The sequence below is a fragment of the Daphnia pulicaria genome, chromosome 6 (genome assembly GCF_021234035.1).
Source record: "Daphnia pulicaria isolate SC F1-1A chromosome 6, SC_F0-13Bv2, whole genome shotgun sequence".
In the NCBI taxonomy this organism is placed as follows: Eukaryota; Metazoa; Arthropoda; class Branchiopoda; order Diplostraca; family Daphniidae; genus Daphnia; species Daphnia pulicaria.
In genome coordinates, this window is record NC_060918.1 from 21,584,705 (window position 1) to 21,600,331 (window position 15,627).

The 15,627-nt window shown below is 41.5% G+C and overlaps 1 protein-coding gene across 4 annotated transcripts in view; it reads left to right on the forward strand.

The window, feature by feature from the left end:
• The window catches only part of LOC124342586 (nuclear factor 1 X-type-like), a 31,322-nt gene extending 16,045 nt beyond the window's left edge, over positions 1-15,277 (forward strand). For 2 of the 4 annotated variants that reach the window (XM_046795598.1, XM_046795600.1), the window contains exons 4-13: positions 36-219; positions 674-739; positions 5,165-5,260; positions 7,796-7,939; positions 8,022-8,330; positions 8,902-9,330; positions 10,240-10,469; positions 10,545-10,668; positions 10,772-11,055; positions 11,966-15,277. In XM_046795598.1, the coding sequence (XP_046651554.1) occupies positions 36-219; positions 674-739; positions 5,165-5,260; positions 7,796-7,939; positions 8,022-8,330; positions 8,902-9,330; positions 10,240-10,469; positions 10,545-10,668; positions 10,772-11,055; positions 11,966-12,412 (2,313 nt within the window). In that variant the 3' untranslated portion in view covers positions 12,413-15,277. The remainder of the gene's footprint in view (positions 1-35; positions 220-673; positions 740-5,164; positions 5,261-7,795; positions 7,940-8,021; positions 8,331-8,901; positions 9,331-10,239; positions 10,470-10,544; positions 10,669-10,771; positions 11,056-11,965) is intronic. The other 2 variants (XM_046795599.1, XM_046795601.1) reach the window with 2 other exon arrangements.
• Positions 15,278-15,627: the final 350 nt, after the last annotated feature.

Consider the following 15,627-nt stretch of genomic DNA (forward strand, 5'->3'; position numbering starts at 1 on the left):
GAAATAATAAAAATTCATTTCAAATTGGAAAAAAGGTTTGGCGGCTGGATTTGGTGATGGTCATCCTGTTCAAAGCCATTCCGCTGGAGAGTACGGACGGCGAGCGGCTGGAAAAGTCGCCCGATTGCCTCCATCCGGGCCTCTGCGTCAATCCCTATCACATCAACGTCTCCGTCAGAGAACTGGACCTTTACCTGGCCAACTTTATCAACAGCCACGGTACTGATTTTGTGTATACTTACTATTATTTCGACGCTTTTGACTCTTGTCACATTTGTGATTTGACCCAGCACCATTTGATGATTTACGGCCGGCCTCCGTGGCTGGGCTTTAGCCTGTACAGACTTGTGTGTGTGTCGCCGTGACGGATTGAATGATATTCTTCCATTTCCCAGCAGTTGTCCCGGCCAGCTCTTTCTCTCTTATTATTTTTAAATGATATACCACATGGGCTGCGGAGTCGAATTTTTATTTTATTTTATTTTATTTTATTTTGTGTGTGTGTGTGTGTGTTTGTGTGTTGGGAATGAGCCAAAGAAACAAACGCGCAACAGTCCGGCCCCGTTTTAGTGACGAGCAATTTTAATTTCAACATTTTTCTTTTTCTCGGCTTGGAATTTTGATTTTTAATGATTGTGATTGACTGAAATTGAATTTGCATTTTGTATATTAGGAGCGGAGACATTGAGCGGGATCTGTGATACTGGCGACAAGGAGGACGACGATCGCAACTTGAAAGGTAAAAATTTTAAAAATTTCAATTTTCCCGCCGAGAATATTTTTATTTCATTTTTGGGGGTAAATTCGATTTTTTCTTGGTGAATAGCCAAGAGAAACATCCCACCCCCTGCTCGCAAAGAGTTTCTTCATTACATCATCCTCAACCCACCACCCAATGGGGTGGGTGGGTGGGGATGGTGACCTTTTGATTGGAAGCTCATGTCCGTCCCTCACTGGGTAGGAAAAAGAAAAAGAAGCCCTGGCCCATTTTTTGATTTTCTAATCAAATTGTGGGGAATTGAATCAAAATGTATTTTCAACTCTTGATACATCCCAACTCTATCCAAAAGAGTCGATGCCGGCCTTTTTTCTGTTACACATTTATATAAGAAGAGGAGGGGTGGAGGGTGGGCGAAAAAGTGGGCGGGCCGGCCATGCAGACTCTTTTCTTTTTTTTTACCCTTCAGACACACAATGTGTGTAGCTGCTGCAGAGCTCTCCTCTCCCCTTGTTCCTTCGTCTGTGTGTAACTCTTGATTGATCATCAATTGGAGGACACACACACACACACACCCAAACCCGCCTGTTTTTCGTCATCCTCCTCCCCGGGACTTGGACGATGGCCGTCGTCATCAGGAGCCGGCAGGAGCTGCTCCCACCCCACCAACAAAAGCCTACAGGCCAAAAGAAGAAGAAGAAGAGTTAAGAATTAAGATAGATCATAATAATTTTCCTATAAGATGTTATATAGTGTCATCCTCTTCTTCTTCTTCTTTTACCCGTCACGGCCTGTCACCGAGAAAAGAGGCGACCTCCCCCTTCTTCTTCTTCTCCCACTCCATCTTTATCCATCGGTGAATATATAGTCACTCGTAACCCCACGAGTGTGGCGTCAGCACTACTACTACCCCCCGCTCTCATCAAACAGGATCTTCTTCTACCCCGGCGCTATCGATTAGATCACTTTGTGCTCTCCCATCACCACCACCACCCCCGCTAGAAAACACACCCTCCCCCTCTTTTTTCTCCTTCCTTCCTTCCTTTTCTCAACGTGTACACAAAAAGTGGGAAGGGATTTTTATTTGAATTTAAAAAAAAAAAATTTTTTGGCGCCATTTTTTGAATTTTTGAAAAATGTTTGATTTTTGATTTGAGACTGCGGGATGATGTGATGAATGGGCAGAATGTAGGGAAGGAGGGATGATCGGTCGATCGTCTGGCCCCCCGATCGATATCGACTGGCTCTTTTTTCTGCTGTGTCGCTGGATAGCTGGGCGGATGGATGGGCGCTGGTGGGGGGGGGGGGGGGCGGCCCTTTTCAACAGTCACACAATTTGCATCGCCCGCCCTTGATCTTTTTGGCGGTATAAATTTGTGGTTTATCCCCTCCCTCCCACTGCTTCCCCTTCCCCCTTTTGATTAGAAACGAGGAGAGTCGCCCGTGTGTCGGTTACTCGCTCGCATCACCCAATTTGCAACTGAATCGAACGATAGGGGAGAGCTAAGAGAAGATGCAATCCCGGTTTTCTATCTGACTCATTCCCAGCAGCTCCGGGTTAATACCGACACACACGGCACACATTGAGGGCGTGGCTCGATGATGATTAGAGATATACAACCCTGATAGACTTGATATTAACTTTGCGAATCAGAGTTAATCGCGTTGATTCCCACATTCTTCTTCTTTCTTCTGGAAGACGATGGGGGGGATTTGTTTGGTAATGTTGTCGCATCACCCCATCCATCTTGATTGGGAGGAGGAGGGGGGGGGGGGATAGTGTACACCTCGATGGCCGTCGCCCGCAGGGGGAGAAATCAATGGCTGGCCGGCCGATGGGATGTATATGTTCTTGCAAGGGAAATGATGTTACAAGTTGAATGAGATTGAATTAACTGGGAGCTTGGCGATGGAGGTATAAGACTGTAATAATAAGTCAGAAGAGCAGGAGGAGGAGTGGAAAGAGAAAAAAAATGGGCCGGCAGTTTTCTGTGTGTGTGTTGACAAATGTATACGACGGGCGGCCCGAAAAAGCTTCTTGCCATTCTCTTCTCTTTTCCAGGAGATGTGTGTGTGCAGTATAAATATATTCCTCTGGAGGAGTAGAAGATGGTGAGGGGGGGGGGGGAATGTCTTTGACGTCATCGATCCCGTCCTCCTCCTTCTCCTTCTTCCCATCTCCTTTGAGAGACGGCCATTAAACATGGCCGTGTGTATTTGAGCCCGACACTCTGATGGACCTTTTTTTCCCTTTCTCCCGATGGTGCTGGCCTGGCCAGCTCCGCACTTTATTTAAACTCCGATGCATTTTTTCCCAGTTTGAATTTTATTTTTTCGAATTTGAAAAAAAAAATAAGGAGTGAAATGTTGTTCCCGCCCAGCCCATGCGCCCGCCGGCCACCCCAGATTTAGCCCATCTTCATAATATTCAACTATATACTTCTCTCGCGGGGTTGTGTGTGTGTCTGTCTATATATTTTTAGAAATGGTTTTGGGTGCTGAGACACGGCGACGAGCTTACACTACACTACACACACACTGAAGATGAAAACGTTGCAGGTTCCCCCCCCCCCCCTCTCCCGTGTGGAATGCGTGTGTGTGCTCTCTTGTGCTGGCCCAGCTGGTTCAGCACATATATATCTCCTCTCTATTTTCTTCTTCTATATTTGAGAGAGCCGGTGCAGTAGCAGGAGCAAGCAGTAAATATATATTATTCCGTCCGTCCGTCTTTCTGTTTTGGTTTTTCTTCGACTTGCTTCACAGTTTCATCATTTGATAAAAGAAAACAAAAATATGACGATTTATTTTGGTTGAGGTTTTTTTAGTTTTATGTCTTGTGACTCTGCTCTGCTCTGGTTTCTACAGAAGGTCTCGCATCCACTTTTTTTTCTTCTCCCGATTTAGAACGCGGAACATCCCTCCCACCGATGCGCCACTCCCCCCCCCCCCCAACCTTTTCTCACTCGCAAGATTTTTTTTTAATTTTCTAATTTTCTGGGAAAACGAACTCGACTAGGCGTTGTACAACTCATTGGATTTTTATTTTTAGGTTCTTGAAGGTTACGTGAATTTTGGTTGGATGGGAGCAAAATGGGCGCCAAATTCGAAACGTAATTGCGTAACAAGACACGGGGGATTGGGTACAAATGTAAATTGTTGTTGCCAAGGGTTGTTTGCCTGTTTGGTTGGAGAGAGATTTCTTTTCAATTGAAATTCAGATGAATTATTAGAGAAATCTCTTGGCTGGATGGGTGCAGAAATTCTAAAAACCGGTTGGCCGGATCGATTCGAAAATTGTCTCTCATCGAAATGGATTGAAGTGGCTGGCTGGCCGCTATACTTGTGATGTGAGGTCTCGCCTGGCCAGCAGAGCGTTGAGTAGAAGAAGAAGAAACTACAAAAAGTTGCACCTGCAAAAAAAAAGAAAAAAAGAAAATCAAATAATGGACGAAACGGTACAATTTTGAACGCACAAAAAACCGGTCGTCGTTATCAGTTTCTCTGTTGAATATAATTTTTATTGCACAAGAAGAAGAAGAAGAAGAAGAAGAAGAAGCCCAAAAGAGGCGAAGGTTTTCTCTTGTGTGCTTGGCACCTGGGCGCAATGAAACTTCTTCTTCTTCTTCTTGTATCCACGACGGGGTCAAAGAAGAAGAAGGAGGAATCAAAGTAAAAACGGGTTTGTTGTTTGGCTGCTCGCGGCTGTGCTTCGGCCTTGGCTCTTTTGCTGCGTGCCCCATGCCATTGGTCGTTGGCTCTTCTTCTTCTTTTTTCCACGACTCACTTTGTGCAAATGTGCGCAAAGTGCCAAGGGCAAGGCCGCGTCCTCGGCTGCTGCTGCTGCCTTTTTGGCTCTGATCGAGGTACAACAACGAGCACGAGTCATCCGCTCCAGCTCTCTCTCGTCACTTCCTTCTTTGGGTTTTTGGCCCCGAAAATTCCCCAACTGAATTTCAAAATTCAACACAATTTTTTGTATTTTTATTTTATTTTCTAAAATTTTTAAATGGAAAACTTTGATGGGATTGGGATCGGGCCACCAATGTCATAACACGTCCCTATCCTCCTCCTTCTTTGCCTTTAGATCCCGACTTAGATATTAAGACCGTGGTGTATCAAAACATTTGTCGAGCGCCAATAATGTACGTAACACGTTTTGGGCAGAAACCCCAGTCGGTCAAGCAGCAAAAGCCAAGAAACTAAACACACACAAAAACTAAAATAAAATAAAATAAAAAAGAAGAAAATGTTGTTTAGGTGGTATACTGCCCGTTTTTTCACACACACACGTGCTGGCAATGATCCCGCCATTTTTTTTGCAAAAAATTCAAAATTCAAAATGAAATTTTTATTTATTTTTGGGGTCAAATTGGTTTCAAATTGCGGATGTGTCGAGTCAAATTGATTGGAATTTTTCTTTTTAATTTTGAATTGAATTGAGCGCAGGATATACTCACAACCCGTACAATGGAGTCATCTACAACGACACGATCCTGGCGACAGGTGTCTTCTCATCAAAGGAATTGTGGCGGCTCTCCAAAAGTAAGTCGCCAACTCATTTCATTTTATATATCAGAACGTAGGACACAAACGGTTTTTGCGCTGGCGTCGGCCATTTTGATTCTATCGGTTGGTGGAGATCAAAAAGGGGCGGAAAAAATCATAGAAGTTGATACATTTAAATAAATAAGATACAAGAGAGAGAGTCCGGTGAAATATCCAAAATTTCCATGTCCATTTCCCCTCCATTTTTTTATTTTATTTTATTGATGGCGAATTTATTGAAATTCCCTTTTTTTTTCTTACTTTACTCGCAATGAGATGGTCGTGAGTTGGGGGGAATATTTTATTTATTCTATTGCCGAGTATAAAATACAGGACACCCATAAATGTGTGCAAAGAGAGAGAAAGGGGGGGTAGGGATGTTGTCTGAGATTGGAGCATCGGTCGTATCGTAAATCAATTCATTGCAGCCTCATCCACCCCTCGGACGATATCCTTCCTGTTCATCTTCTTCCGGTAAAAAAAGAAAAGAAAAGAAATAAAATTCGATGGGATTTATTCCAGGAAAGAAAGAAAAATGATTTGATTTTTCTGAATGAAGATGTGATGTTGTGTTTTTGATATTTCACTGGCCGTCATTTTCTTATATTTATTTTTATGGATTGAATCGATTGACCGAGAGACACGGGGTCGACCCATTTTCAAAAAAGTTTCCCCGCCATTTCACCTATAGACTCTTTTATAAATATACTTTCAGGCTTTAGGCAGTTTTTATTTATTTTGCAGCGTGTCGTTGGTTGCTATTATTATTTTTTTCCAATAAATAATCACCGCAATAGATATAGATGACGAAACGGCACGCGACCCGATGAAAATCAAATAAATAATAATGTTATACATTTCGTCCGCTTTTATTAGTATTTTAAAAGCCTCGCGGTTGGATGATTTTTTCAATTTATTTGACCGTCGCTCGTGAAATTTATTTCATCGCATCATAATAATAATTCGTTGGCTTTTGTGTAACATTTGGACGCGTTCGGTAATTTCTGTTTGTTTTGCGTTGCGATCCGTTTTTATTTTTTCCCGATTCGACCGCGATTTTTTTCCAACGAGCTGGAAGGTGGGGGGGGAGAGAAGATGGCGGAACGATGTTACGCCCCGTAGCTAATGGTCGTGACTGCGCTATCTGATGGGGATAATATGCGTGAATCACGACGGACGACAAAAAGGGAAGATAACAAAAAAAAAAAACTTGTGGAATTTATTTTTTTCAAATAAATAATTTATTTATTTTTTCGCGAAAAAGAAAAATAAAAAAAGATAAAATATCGTGTCCCGCGGGACAAAAAAGAATTAAAATAAATACGAGCGCGCGCGCGAATATTATAGACTCCCGCCCATAAATGGTTGCGCAGCGCCATCATCACGGAGAGAGAGAGAAGAGTTTGATGACTATTACCAACACACACACACACACTCGTACTACTCCCCACCACTAGACTTCTCTCTACAGCCAGGCCAAAAAATAAAATAAAATAAAATAAATTTTTCTTTCGAACCGCAGCGGGAGAGCAGCTCATATACATCCACACACGAACTCTCTTCTCTCTCTCTCTTTTTTCGGATGGATGGATGGATGGATGGTTTAGTCCCGCTCGCTCGGCTATTTTTTCGTTCGTTCGTTCGTTTTTTTTTTCGGTGATGAACCGACTGGACTCTCTCTCTCTCTTCTTTTTATCCATCATCTATCGGTTATTACTACATATACTATCGCTCTCTCTCTCTCTCGGCGGGGGGGAATGAGCCCCGTCGTATTATAATACCACGTACACTACACACACTACACACTACACACACAGGCGTGTGTGTAAGTCGGTCGTTGTATAAAAGGAGGATCGACAACAACTCCTTTTATACACGCATTATATGGCTGTGCTCTCTCTCTCTCTCTTTCTTTTTCTTCTGTTGGCTTTTTGGGCGGCCATTTGCATATGGAAAGGTCGTCTTTCGCTACATCTTCTTCCGCATCGGAGCCAGCGTGAAAATATACGACGGCTCAGTTTGTTGTGTCGTGAACTCGAATAACCTTTTAGCGAACGCGGGCGGCGCGCTCAATTTTTCTTTTTTTCAAATCGACATTTGATATTTTTTGGGGGGGATTAGAGTTAAGGGAAATACCAGCCGGTCGCCTTTGAGTGGGGAAAAAAAATAATCCAGCGGATTATATCAACTACGCCCCAGTTTTTTTTATTTTTTGAAATTATTTTTGATTTTGTTCGTGACCAAACCTCGGCTGGTAATAAAACATTTATTTTGCTTCACATATTGCGTTTGTTTTTTTTCGATCGAATTTTGATTTGTTGATGTTCCGCGTTCGGAATTTTCTCGGCGCGTCAATTTGAAATTCAGAAAGAGAACAAGAAATTTGATGGATTATTTATTGATTTGATTTCTCTTGTCTTATTTAAATCAACGAATTTAAAATTGAAATGTTGGACTAGAATCTTTGTTTTGTATTGTTGATTGATTTTTCTCCTTTTGTTTTCTCGACTCGTTTTGATGCTCGTTTCCAAGCAGCGTCAATCATGCAGGGCTCCAACGGGCTCCAGCCGCCGCTCAACGCCATCAAGATCGAAGCCCCGTCTTATTATTGCAACAGTTACACGCCACCGGCTCCCGATCACTCGGCCTCCATGCTCCAAGCAGCTGGCGCTTACAGTAAATTATTTCCTAATTTTGAATTCAAATTTTGAATTCAAATTGCCAAATTTGAATTCATTTGCCCATTTGTCTCCTTCAGGTCCTCTGTCTCTGCACCGCAATTCGCAGAGTCCGATCGACCCCCGAGGCGGTGGTGGTGGCCACCAGCACAAGCGACTGCGGCGGATGAGCTCGACGGAGGACGACCTGCAGGACGTTTCATCGCAGGGCGGCGGCAGCGGCGGCGGAGGGACGTCGTCGAGCATCATCATCCGCGGCGGCGGCGGACAGGGCAGCAACGACGCCAATAAATCCATCCCGTCGGCCGCCGATTTGAGCTACTACGGCCACCAGCAGAGTCCCAACTCGCTGTCCAATCAGACCTCTTGGCACTCGGAAATGGATCACGGTCAGTCCACCATTTCCTCCATTTTCTTTTCATTTTTACCCCCCAAAATTTAAAAATTTCCAGGGAAACAAATCGCCGGACAGACGAAAAAACAAAAATAAAAAAATTTGCATATAAATCTTTTTGATGAGAAAAAAAGAAGAAAAATTAGTTTTCAGTAGACGCATGTCATTTTTAATTTAATTACCCACCTGCCAAAAAATTGACAAAAATTTTTTTTGATAGACAAAAAAACAAAGATTAGATTTAACAACTTGGCAATTTTTGGCAAATGCAAATGATTTTAGAGCTAGTCAACAATTGATTTGAACTAGCGACCTAGGGGCTCTCCCGACTGGGTCACGTCATCAAAATAGACAAATTGTTGACATTTGATGAAGTGACGGAGTCGATTGGGCCTTGATAATTAGCGTCTTGTTTTATGTGTGGTCTGTGGTTGTGCACGATTTCATTTTTGAGCCCCTCCCACAAGCACAGTGCCCTCCCTCCCGACCAGCACAAATTTTAAAAATACAGAAAAAAGACGGACAAAAGAAAAAGAAAAACGAAAAACCCCAAAATGTGTGTTTAGGTGGCGGCAGTGCAGTTGCCAATGTCGTCGGCCAACAATCCATCACGACCATCCCCATCCCAGCCACATCCTCCACTTCCTCCACGTCTTCCTCTTCCGCAACTTCTTCCATCACGTCGGCGACGTCGCCGCCGTCGCCGCCGTCGTCGTCGTCAGCCTTGTCGTCGTCCATCGGCTCCAAAACGCTCAAGATAGAGCCGGGAAGTGTCAATTGTAATAATAATAATAACGGCAGCGGCGGCGGCGGTGGTGGTGGCGGCGCGGCCAGACCTTCCTCGGCCGATGAGGGCGCCATCATCTCTAGTCACGATGGCCGGCAGCTGGCCAGTCCTCACCACCATCACCACCAACACCAACAGCACCACCACCACCAACAACAACACCACCAGCAGCAGCAACAACATCATCTGCAGAGCAACAGCAGAGACGGTGAGTCGCCAATTCAAAATCCCCGCGAAAAAAAACAAAAAAACAAAAACAAAATTTTGAAAAAAATTGGCGCGAAATTCAAAAATTTTCAAAAACCATTTTTTCGAGCGAGATTCATGTAGAAAGAGACCGACACCAACGGAGCTAAACACTTTCACTTTGAAAACACACATTCCAAACAAAAAACACACACAGAGTTTTATCAACTGGGCGACGGTATTTGTGTACATCTACAATTTCAAATTTTAAACGAAACAAAAATGACTCCTCCCCCCCCCCCCCCCCATGTCCGGTTAAATATTGTCGAGTGATCTGAGAGAGACGGTAGACTTTAGATGATTAGCGCCAAAGAATGTCTGATGCAGCGAAATTTAGAAATGAATTGTTTTAACCCTACCGATTTCCCATCTGAAATCACCGACAACTTTTCTATTCTTTTCTCTTATAGTCGCCCCACGAAACAAAAAATGACATAATGAGAAAAATATATATATATTAGCATGATACAGCACGAAGCATGAATTGCCCCCCGGATATAGATCCAACCCCCTATGAAACAAAACAAAACAAATATATATATATATTATACATAAATATATAGTGAGCAGTTGTCCAATTCCTCCAACCAAACAAACAAACAAAATTGTCTTCTTCTTTTTATACATTTTTTCGTTTCGTTTAGTGGAACCCCAAATCAGAGAGAAAACAAATTATTTTAGACGAGGATAATTGATTGACAACCCCAAAATTCATTTTGTTTTTTTAATTTAAAAAAGAGAAATTGGAAGATTTTGTTTTCTAAAATTCTGTTATTTCTTTTTCTTTTCTTTTCTTGTCCGCCATTTTGTTGGGGTGGGGTTTGATTGGGTTTTTTTATTCGTGCCCGGTCGCACATTTGGTTGGGAGCAGGTTTGCAGCACGGTTCTGTGGTGTCGCTGGCCGCGTCCAGCTACTACGGTCACGATCAGGGACTGGTGGTGGCGACGCAACACGGCGGCCACGGCGGGGCCGGCGGAAGCAACGGCGGAGGCAACGGCGGCCCTCACTCGCCCGGCAAGTACCAGGAGAACGGCCACGACACTTTCTCCGATTTTGTCACGCTCGTCTGCCAAGAAGCCCAAAACACTCAGAACGCCCAGGTGAATTTTCGAAATGTTTTTTCAAAATTGGCGGGGGAAATTTTAACCCGCGAAATTCAAAAACAAAATTTTCAGGTTCAAGCGGGATCGTCACGCGGGACCATGAAGCTTTCGTCCTCATCGTATTACGCCACCAGCATGTTACCGCCTCCTCCGCCACCGGTAATGGCCCGTCCGGTGGCCATCATCCGCTCAACAGGTTCGACGAATTTCTAATTTGATTTCATTTTTTCCTTCGATTTTTCACAATCAAAAATAATTTCAATTTCAATTATTATTATTATTTTTGAAATGAAATGAAGACATGACCAACTCGCCGCCGCCTTCGGTGACGCCACCTCCTTTGGGCGTCGGTGATAACAACCCGTCGTCGTCGAGCGGTGGCGGCGTCGGCGGCAACCGAGGTCCGCCGCTGAGTCCGACGTCGATCGGATCCAACGGCGGCGGAGGCTCGGAAGTGCTCCAACACGGACGCGGCGTCAGTGGCGGCAGCGGCGGTTCCGGCGGTGGCTCATCGGCCGGTTCCTCGTCGTTCGGCTCCGGGCGTGACTACACCTTCTCTCACTTGCACGCGCAATCGGGACAGGTAAAAAAAAAATTAATTTCCCTCAATTCTTTTTTCTTTTTAAAATGATTCACGAATATTAATGACCCCACTCAAATTAATTAATAAATCATCTGACCGCGCTAGAAAAAAGAAAATTCCGTATGATTATTATTATTATTATTTAAAGCCCCGGGGGGCATCAGTATCACCGAAAAGGAGAGAGATGGTCTTTCTATTATTCGTTGATTGCCCCACAACACACGAACTAAGTGTGTCTAGCGTCCGTCCGAGATTGAAAGACCCAAACTATATAGAGCCTGCTATATAGCTTTGTTATTGTAATTTCTTGGAGGGGGAGGAGATGCGGTCCGGGTCATGAAACACACGGCCAGGCGAAATTTCGGGGGGATAAATCAGTCGACCGGGATCCATTTTTTGCTGGCAATTCAAAATTGCTTTTAGCGCCGAGTCGTCAAATCAAATCGCCCGCAATCGTCTAGACATTCGACGAATTCATTTTTTAATAAATGATAAACCAAACCACAACAACAACAACAAACAAAAAAAGATTCTTGGTTTTTCCAAGTTCCAATTCAGAGACTGTGGGGTTAAGTCTGAAATAAAATTAGAGTTTTTAAAGTTTTAAAAAAACAAAACAAATACAACTTGATTTTTATTATTATTTGGTCCTCTCTCTCTCTTTCGCTGCGTTATTGATGGTTTTATTCTGGAGTGCGTAATATATACGAGGTCATATAAGATGAAGAAAAAAAAACCCGTTATCGGGTCCCCACCCATCGTGATTATAAAAATAAGAAACGATATTTTTTCTTTTTATCAATTTCACGGGGGGTAACCTTTTTTTCTTGACGTTTGAACTAAATTTTTCATTTTTGTTTTTTTCTTATTTTTGTTCTATTTTTTTATTTTTATTTTAAATAAATAACAGTTATTTACGTATACGAACATCGGACCGGTTGGTGGAATGTCGGGCGTGATCAGTCCGACCAATTTGAGTTTGTTCTCGTCGTCTCCGTCCGGCGGAGGAAACGGAGTCAACAACCAATCGCCTCGCACCATCACGCCCAACCAGCAGCACCACTCAAACCAGCAGCAGCAGCAGCGAAATGGACCGAGCAACAACACGTCCAGCCAGCAGCAACAACAGCAACAACAACAGCAGCAGCAGCAGCAGTCGGTTTCCAGGTGGAACACGGGCTCGTTCATCGCGCTGGATGACAACATGGACTACGGAATGATGTCGCCGCTCATCTCATCGGGCGGCAACCAAGTGGTGGACCAGCAAGGAGGACCCAACGGTCCCGGATCCCTCATGGACGACGGTATACAATACCTGGCCTCACGCCCTCATTCGCCCACTCGATTGGCTCCTTAAAAATGTTGCTAGCGCAGTTCTTTTCTCGCAACTGTGGTGATCCTCTCCTTTTGATTTATACAACGAACAACAACAAATTTGGCCATTCAAGTCAAAGGGAAATGGAAATAAATGCAAAATAATTTTAAAAAATTCGGGATAAAAAATTTGAAATGCCCGCCCCTCATCCAAGTCCGTCCAGGATTTTGATTGTCACTGGATGGACTTGGGCAAAATAGCAGCTACACTATTTATATATATATATTATACATATATATACACATGTAAACCGTTTTATTAAAAAAGAAAATACTTTACACACATACATACACACACACACACACAAACAAAAAATGAGAAAAACGCAATAACCTCCTCCTCCTCCCTCCTTGTACGCTCTCGAGATTCTCTCACTCACTTAAAGGTTGTGGTGACTCGTCATTTTTACAAAAAAATTTAAACAAACCAACAAATTTTTCTTGATTTTAATTGAAAAATTAAAAACAAAAAACTTATTAGTATTGTTACTTTGAAAAAAAGGGGATGATTATAATTATTATAATTATTTAGTTCCAATTTTAATTTAATTAAAACAAATTTGCTATTACGTATAATTTTATTATCAAATAGAGAAATAACCCCCTCATCCCCGTACGTATATTATAATAAGTTGAGATTAATGCAATAAAATAAAAAATTGTCGTCGAGGAATAATAATTGCGCCAAACCAAAATTTTTCGAAAAATAATAATAATAATCGATTTTTTAGAATTATTTGTCAAATCAAATTTCGTTCTTGTCAAAAAAACAAAAAATCGCAAAATTTTCTTTTTTGTCAAAACTTTTCTGTTCAATCAAACCTCACCCCCCACACACGCGCGCCGTTGTAGGAGCCAATAAGCGAGTGCCATTAATTGATTTTTTTTTAGTGACGAGTTATTCATTTTGATTGGATTTCTAATAAAATGTCGTTTGTTAATTCAAATTTTTTTTACATAGTCGTTTCGAATTGAATTGTACGAAGAAGCCCCTCCCTCCCCCCCCCCCCCCCAAAGTTTTGTGCGCGTGCTTCCAACAACAACAAACAAACAAACAATAATTAATGAATTAATGAATCGTGTCATGTTCATCTGCATACTTTTGGTTTGGTCTGTTATATTTGTCATTTGTGTTTTGTCTCTCTCTCTCTCTCTTTCTCTCTCGCTGTTGTTTGGTTAAACATCACACAGACACAGACACACACACACACCGACACACTACAAAAGAAAAAACTTTTTTTTTTTTTAATTTTGGTTATTTTTTTTTTGAATATATTTTGCTGTGATTTAGTTGCGTCATCGAGTGCAAAGTGAAGAGTTTCGTGTCGTGTGTGTGCGTGTGTGTGCGTGACGTCTTGTGTCGCTGCAAGAAGAAGAAAAAAAAAACGTAGCAATAATTTCTCGTGCTGAACTGAAGATAATTGACAGAAGAGTTATAGTGTGTTGCATATATAGCCTCTAATAACAGCAAAAAAAAAATTAATAATAAACTTAGGCCTTCATGTAAATGAGATATTTATACAAGATAGATGCAAATTTTTCTTTTCGACGTGAGTGTGTTCTTTTTTTTTTAAAATTACCTTTTAATCTCCCTCACTGTTGTTGATTGATTGATTCTTCCGTATATTTACCCACACATTTTTTTAAATTCATCCTTACAACCCCTCCCCCAAAAACTGGACTAATAATAATTAAATAGCCTTACAATAACATTTTGGAACAAACAGATTTTTTTTTTTTTTTTTACATACCAAACAATAAAATACATTCATATAGTTACACACCTACACGCAGAGACACCACTCGGACAATTTTTTGGAAAACATTTCGGGGAAAATTAAATTTCTCGCGCCGTTTATTTGTTTGAATTATAACCGAAAAATTACAACGCAGACGTTTATTTGTAACCAAACGCTCACTTTTATTGACGCCGTGCCTGTAGCCAGAAAAAAAGACGAAAATTGGGAGCGGGGGAGGATTATAGGAATAATAATTAAAATTAATTCATTTCGTTTATTTTGAAATTCCTTCTTCCTTCCTTGTCCAATTTCTCCCCCCTTGTCAAAATTAAAAATTCAAAAAAAAGGAAAACAAATACAAAACTTCATGTGGGTTCTATTCACCAAGTGCTTAATTCTACTCTATCTCTTAAACTACTATTAATTATGTAGACAATTATTATTCGGAAAGCATACCAACGCCAACGCAATTATTTAATAGCAATTTTGATTAAAAATCAGAAAAACTATTTCGCCTTTTTGTTTTTAATTTTCTAGATTCGCCTTCCACATTTAGCCGCTGGTTAATTCAACAATTCATTTCTCTTTTTTTCGTTTCAATCACGCAATACTTTGTGTCAAATCGCAATAAGGTGCAAATAGTCGCCCGGAGCCAATCTCTAAGCAAGAAAAAGAGAAAAAAGAACGTGGAAAAACAAAACGGAGTTCTACATCTAATCTAATCCGCCCCTTTTTTACTCTGTTTAAAAGATGAATGATGTAATTATTATCGTGTAATTAACCGGTGGATAAGAAGAAAAGGGAGAGAAGAAAAAAGCCCAATAAGAAAATCGTTGGTTCATTTTCTTCTCGTTTTGTTTTCACGGCATAAATATATTTATACGTGTGTGTGTGTGTGTAATCAGCAGGTGTGTGTGTGTGTGCGTAACGGGGCGCGTAAAAACAATTTCTAGGTACCAAAAAACAATTATAAAAGCACAAAACTATCGTGGCGTGATGGTAGTAGAAGAATAAATAAATAATTGACTCAACTCTCAGCAGACCAGGCGAAATTTCGCAACACTTTCTTTTTCTTCAATTCATTTTGATTATTTCTGGAATGTAATTTTCGTTTAAAAAAAATATACAAGCGATTAGAACCGAGATTCGAAAAGGAGAGAGAAGAAGAAGAAGAAGAGACAGCAGCACACGTCAAGTTATTATTATGATTAGCTTTAAGCCCAGCAAAAGTCGGATCAAAATTAAGTATATGTATACCTAGCCTAATAAGGACCGCTAAGTAATATGCTAATGTATCTGTGCTGTTTCTCTGGCTGTGGCATATTTTATTCAAATGACGAACGAAAAAAAAAAAAAGCAAAAAGAGCAAAACAAAACCGCGCAGTATCATATAATATAATATTTTACGTAAAAAGCAAATATGTACGTGTGTGTGTGTCTTGTTGTGATGTCCCTTTTC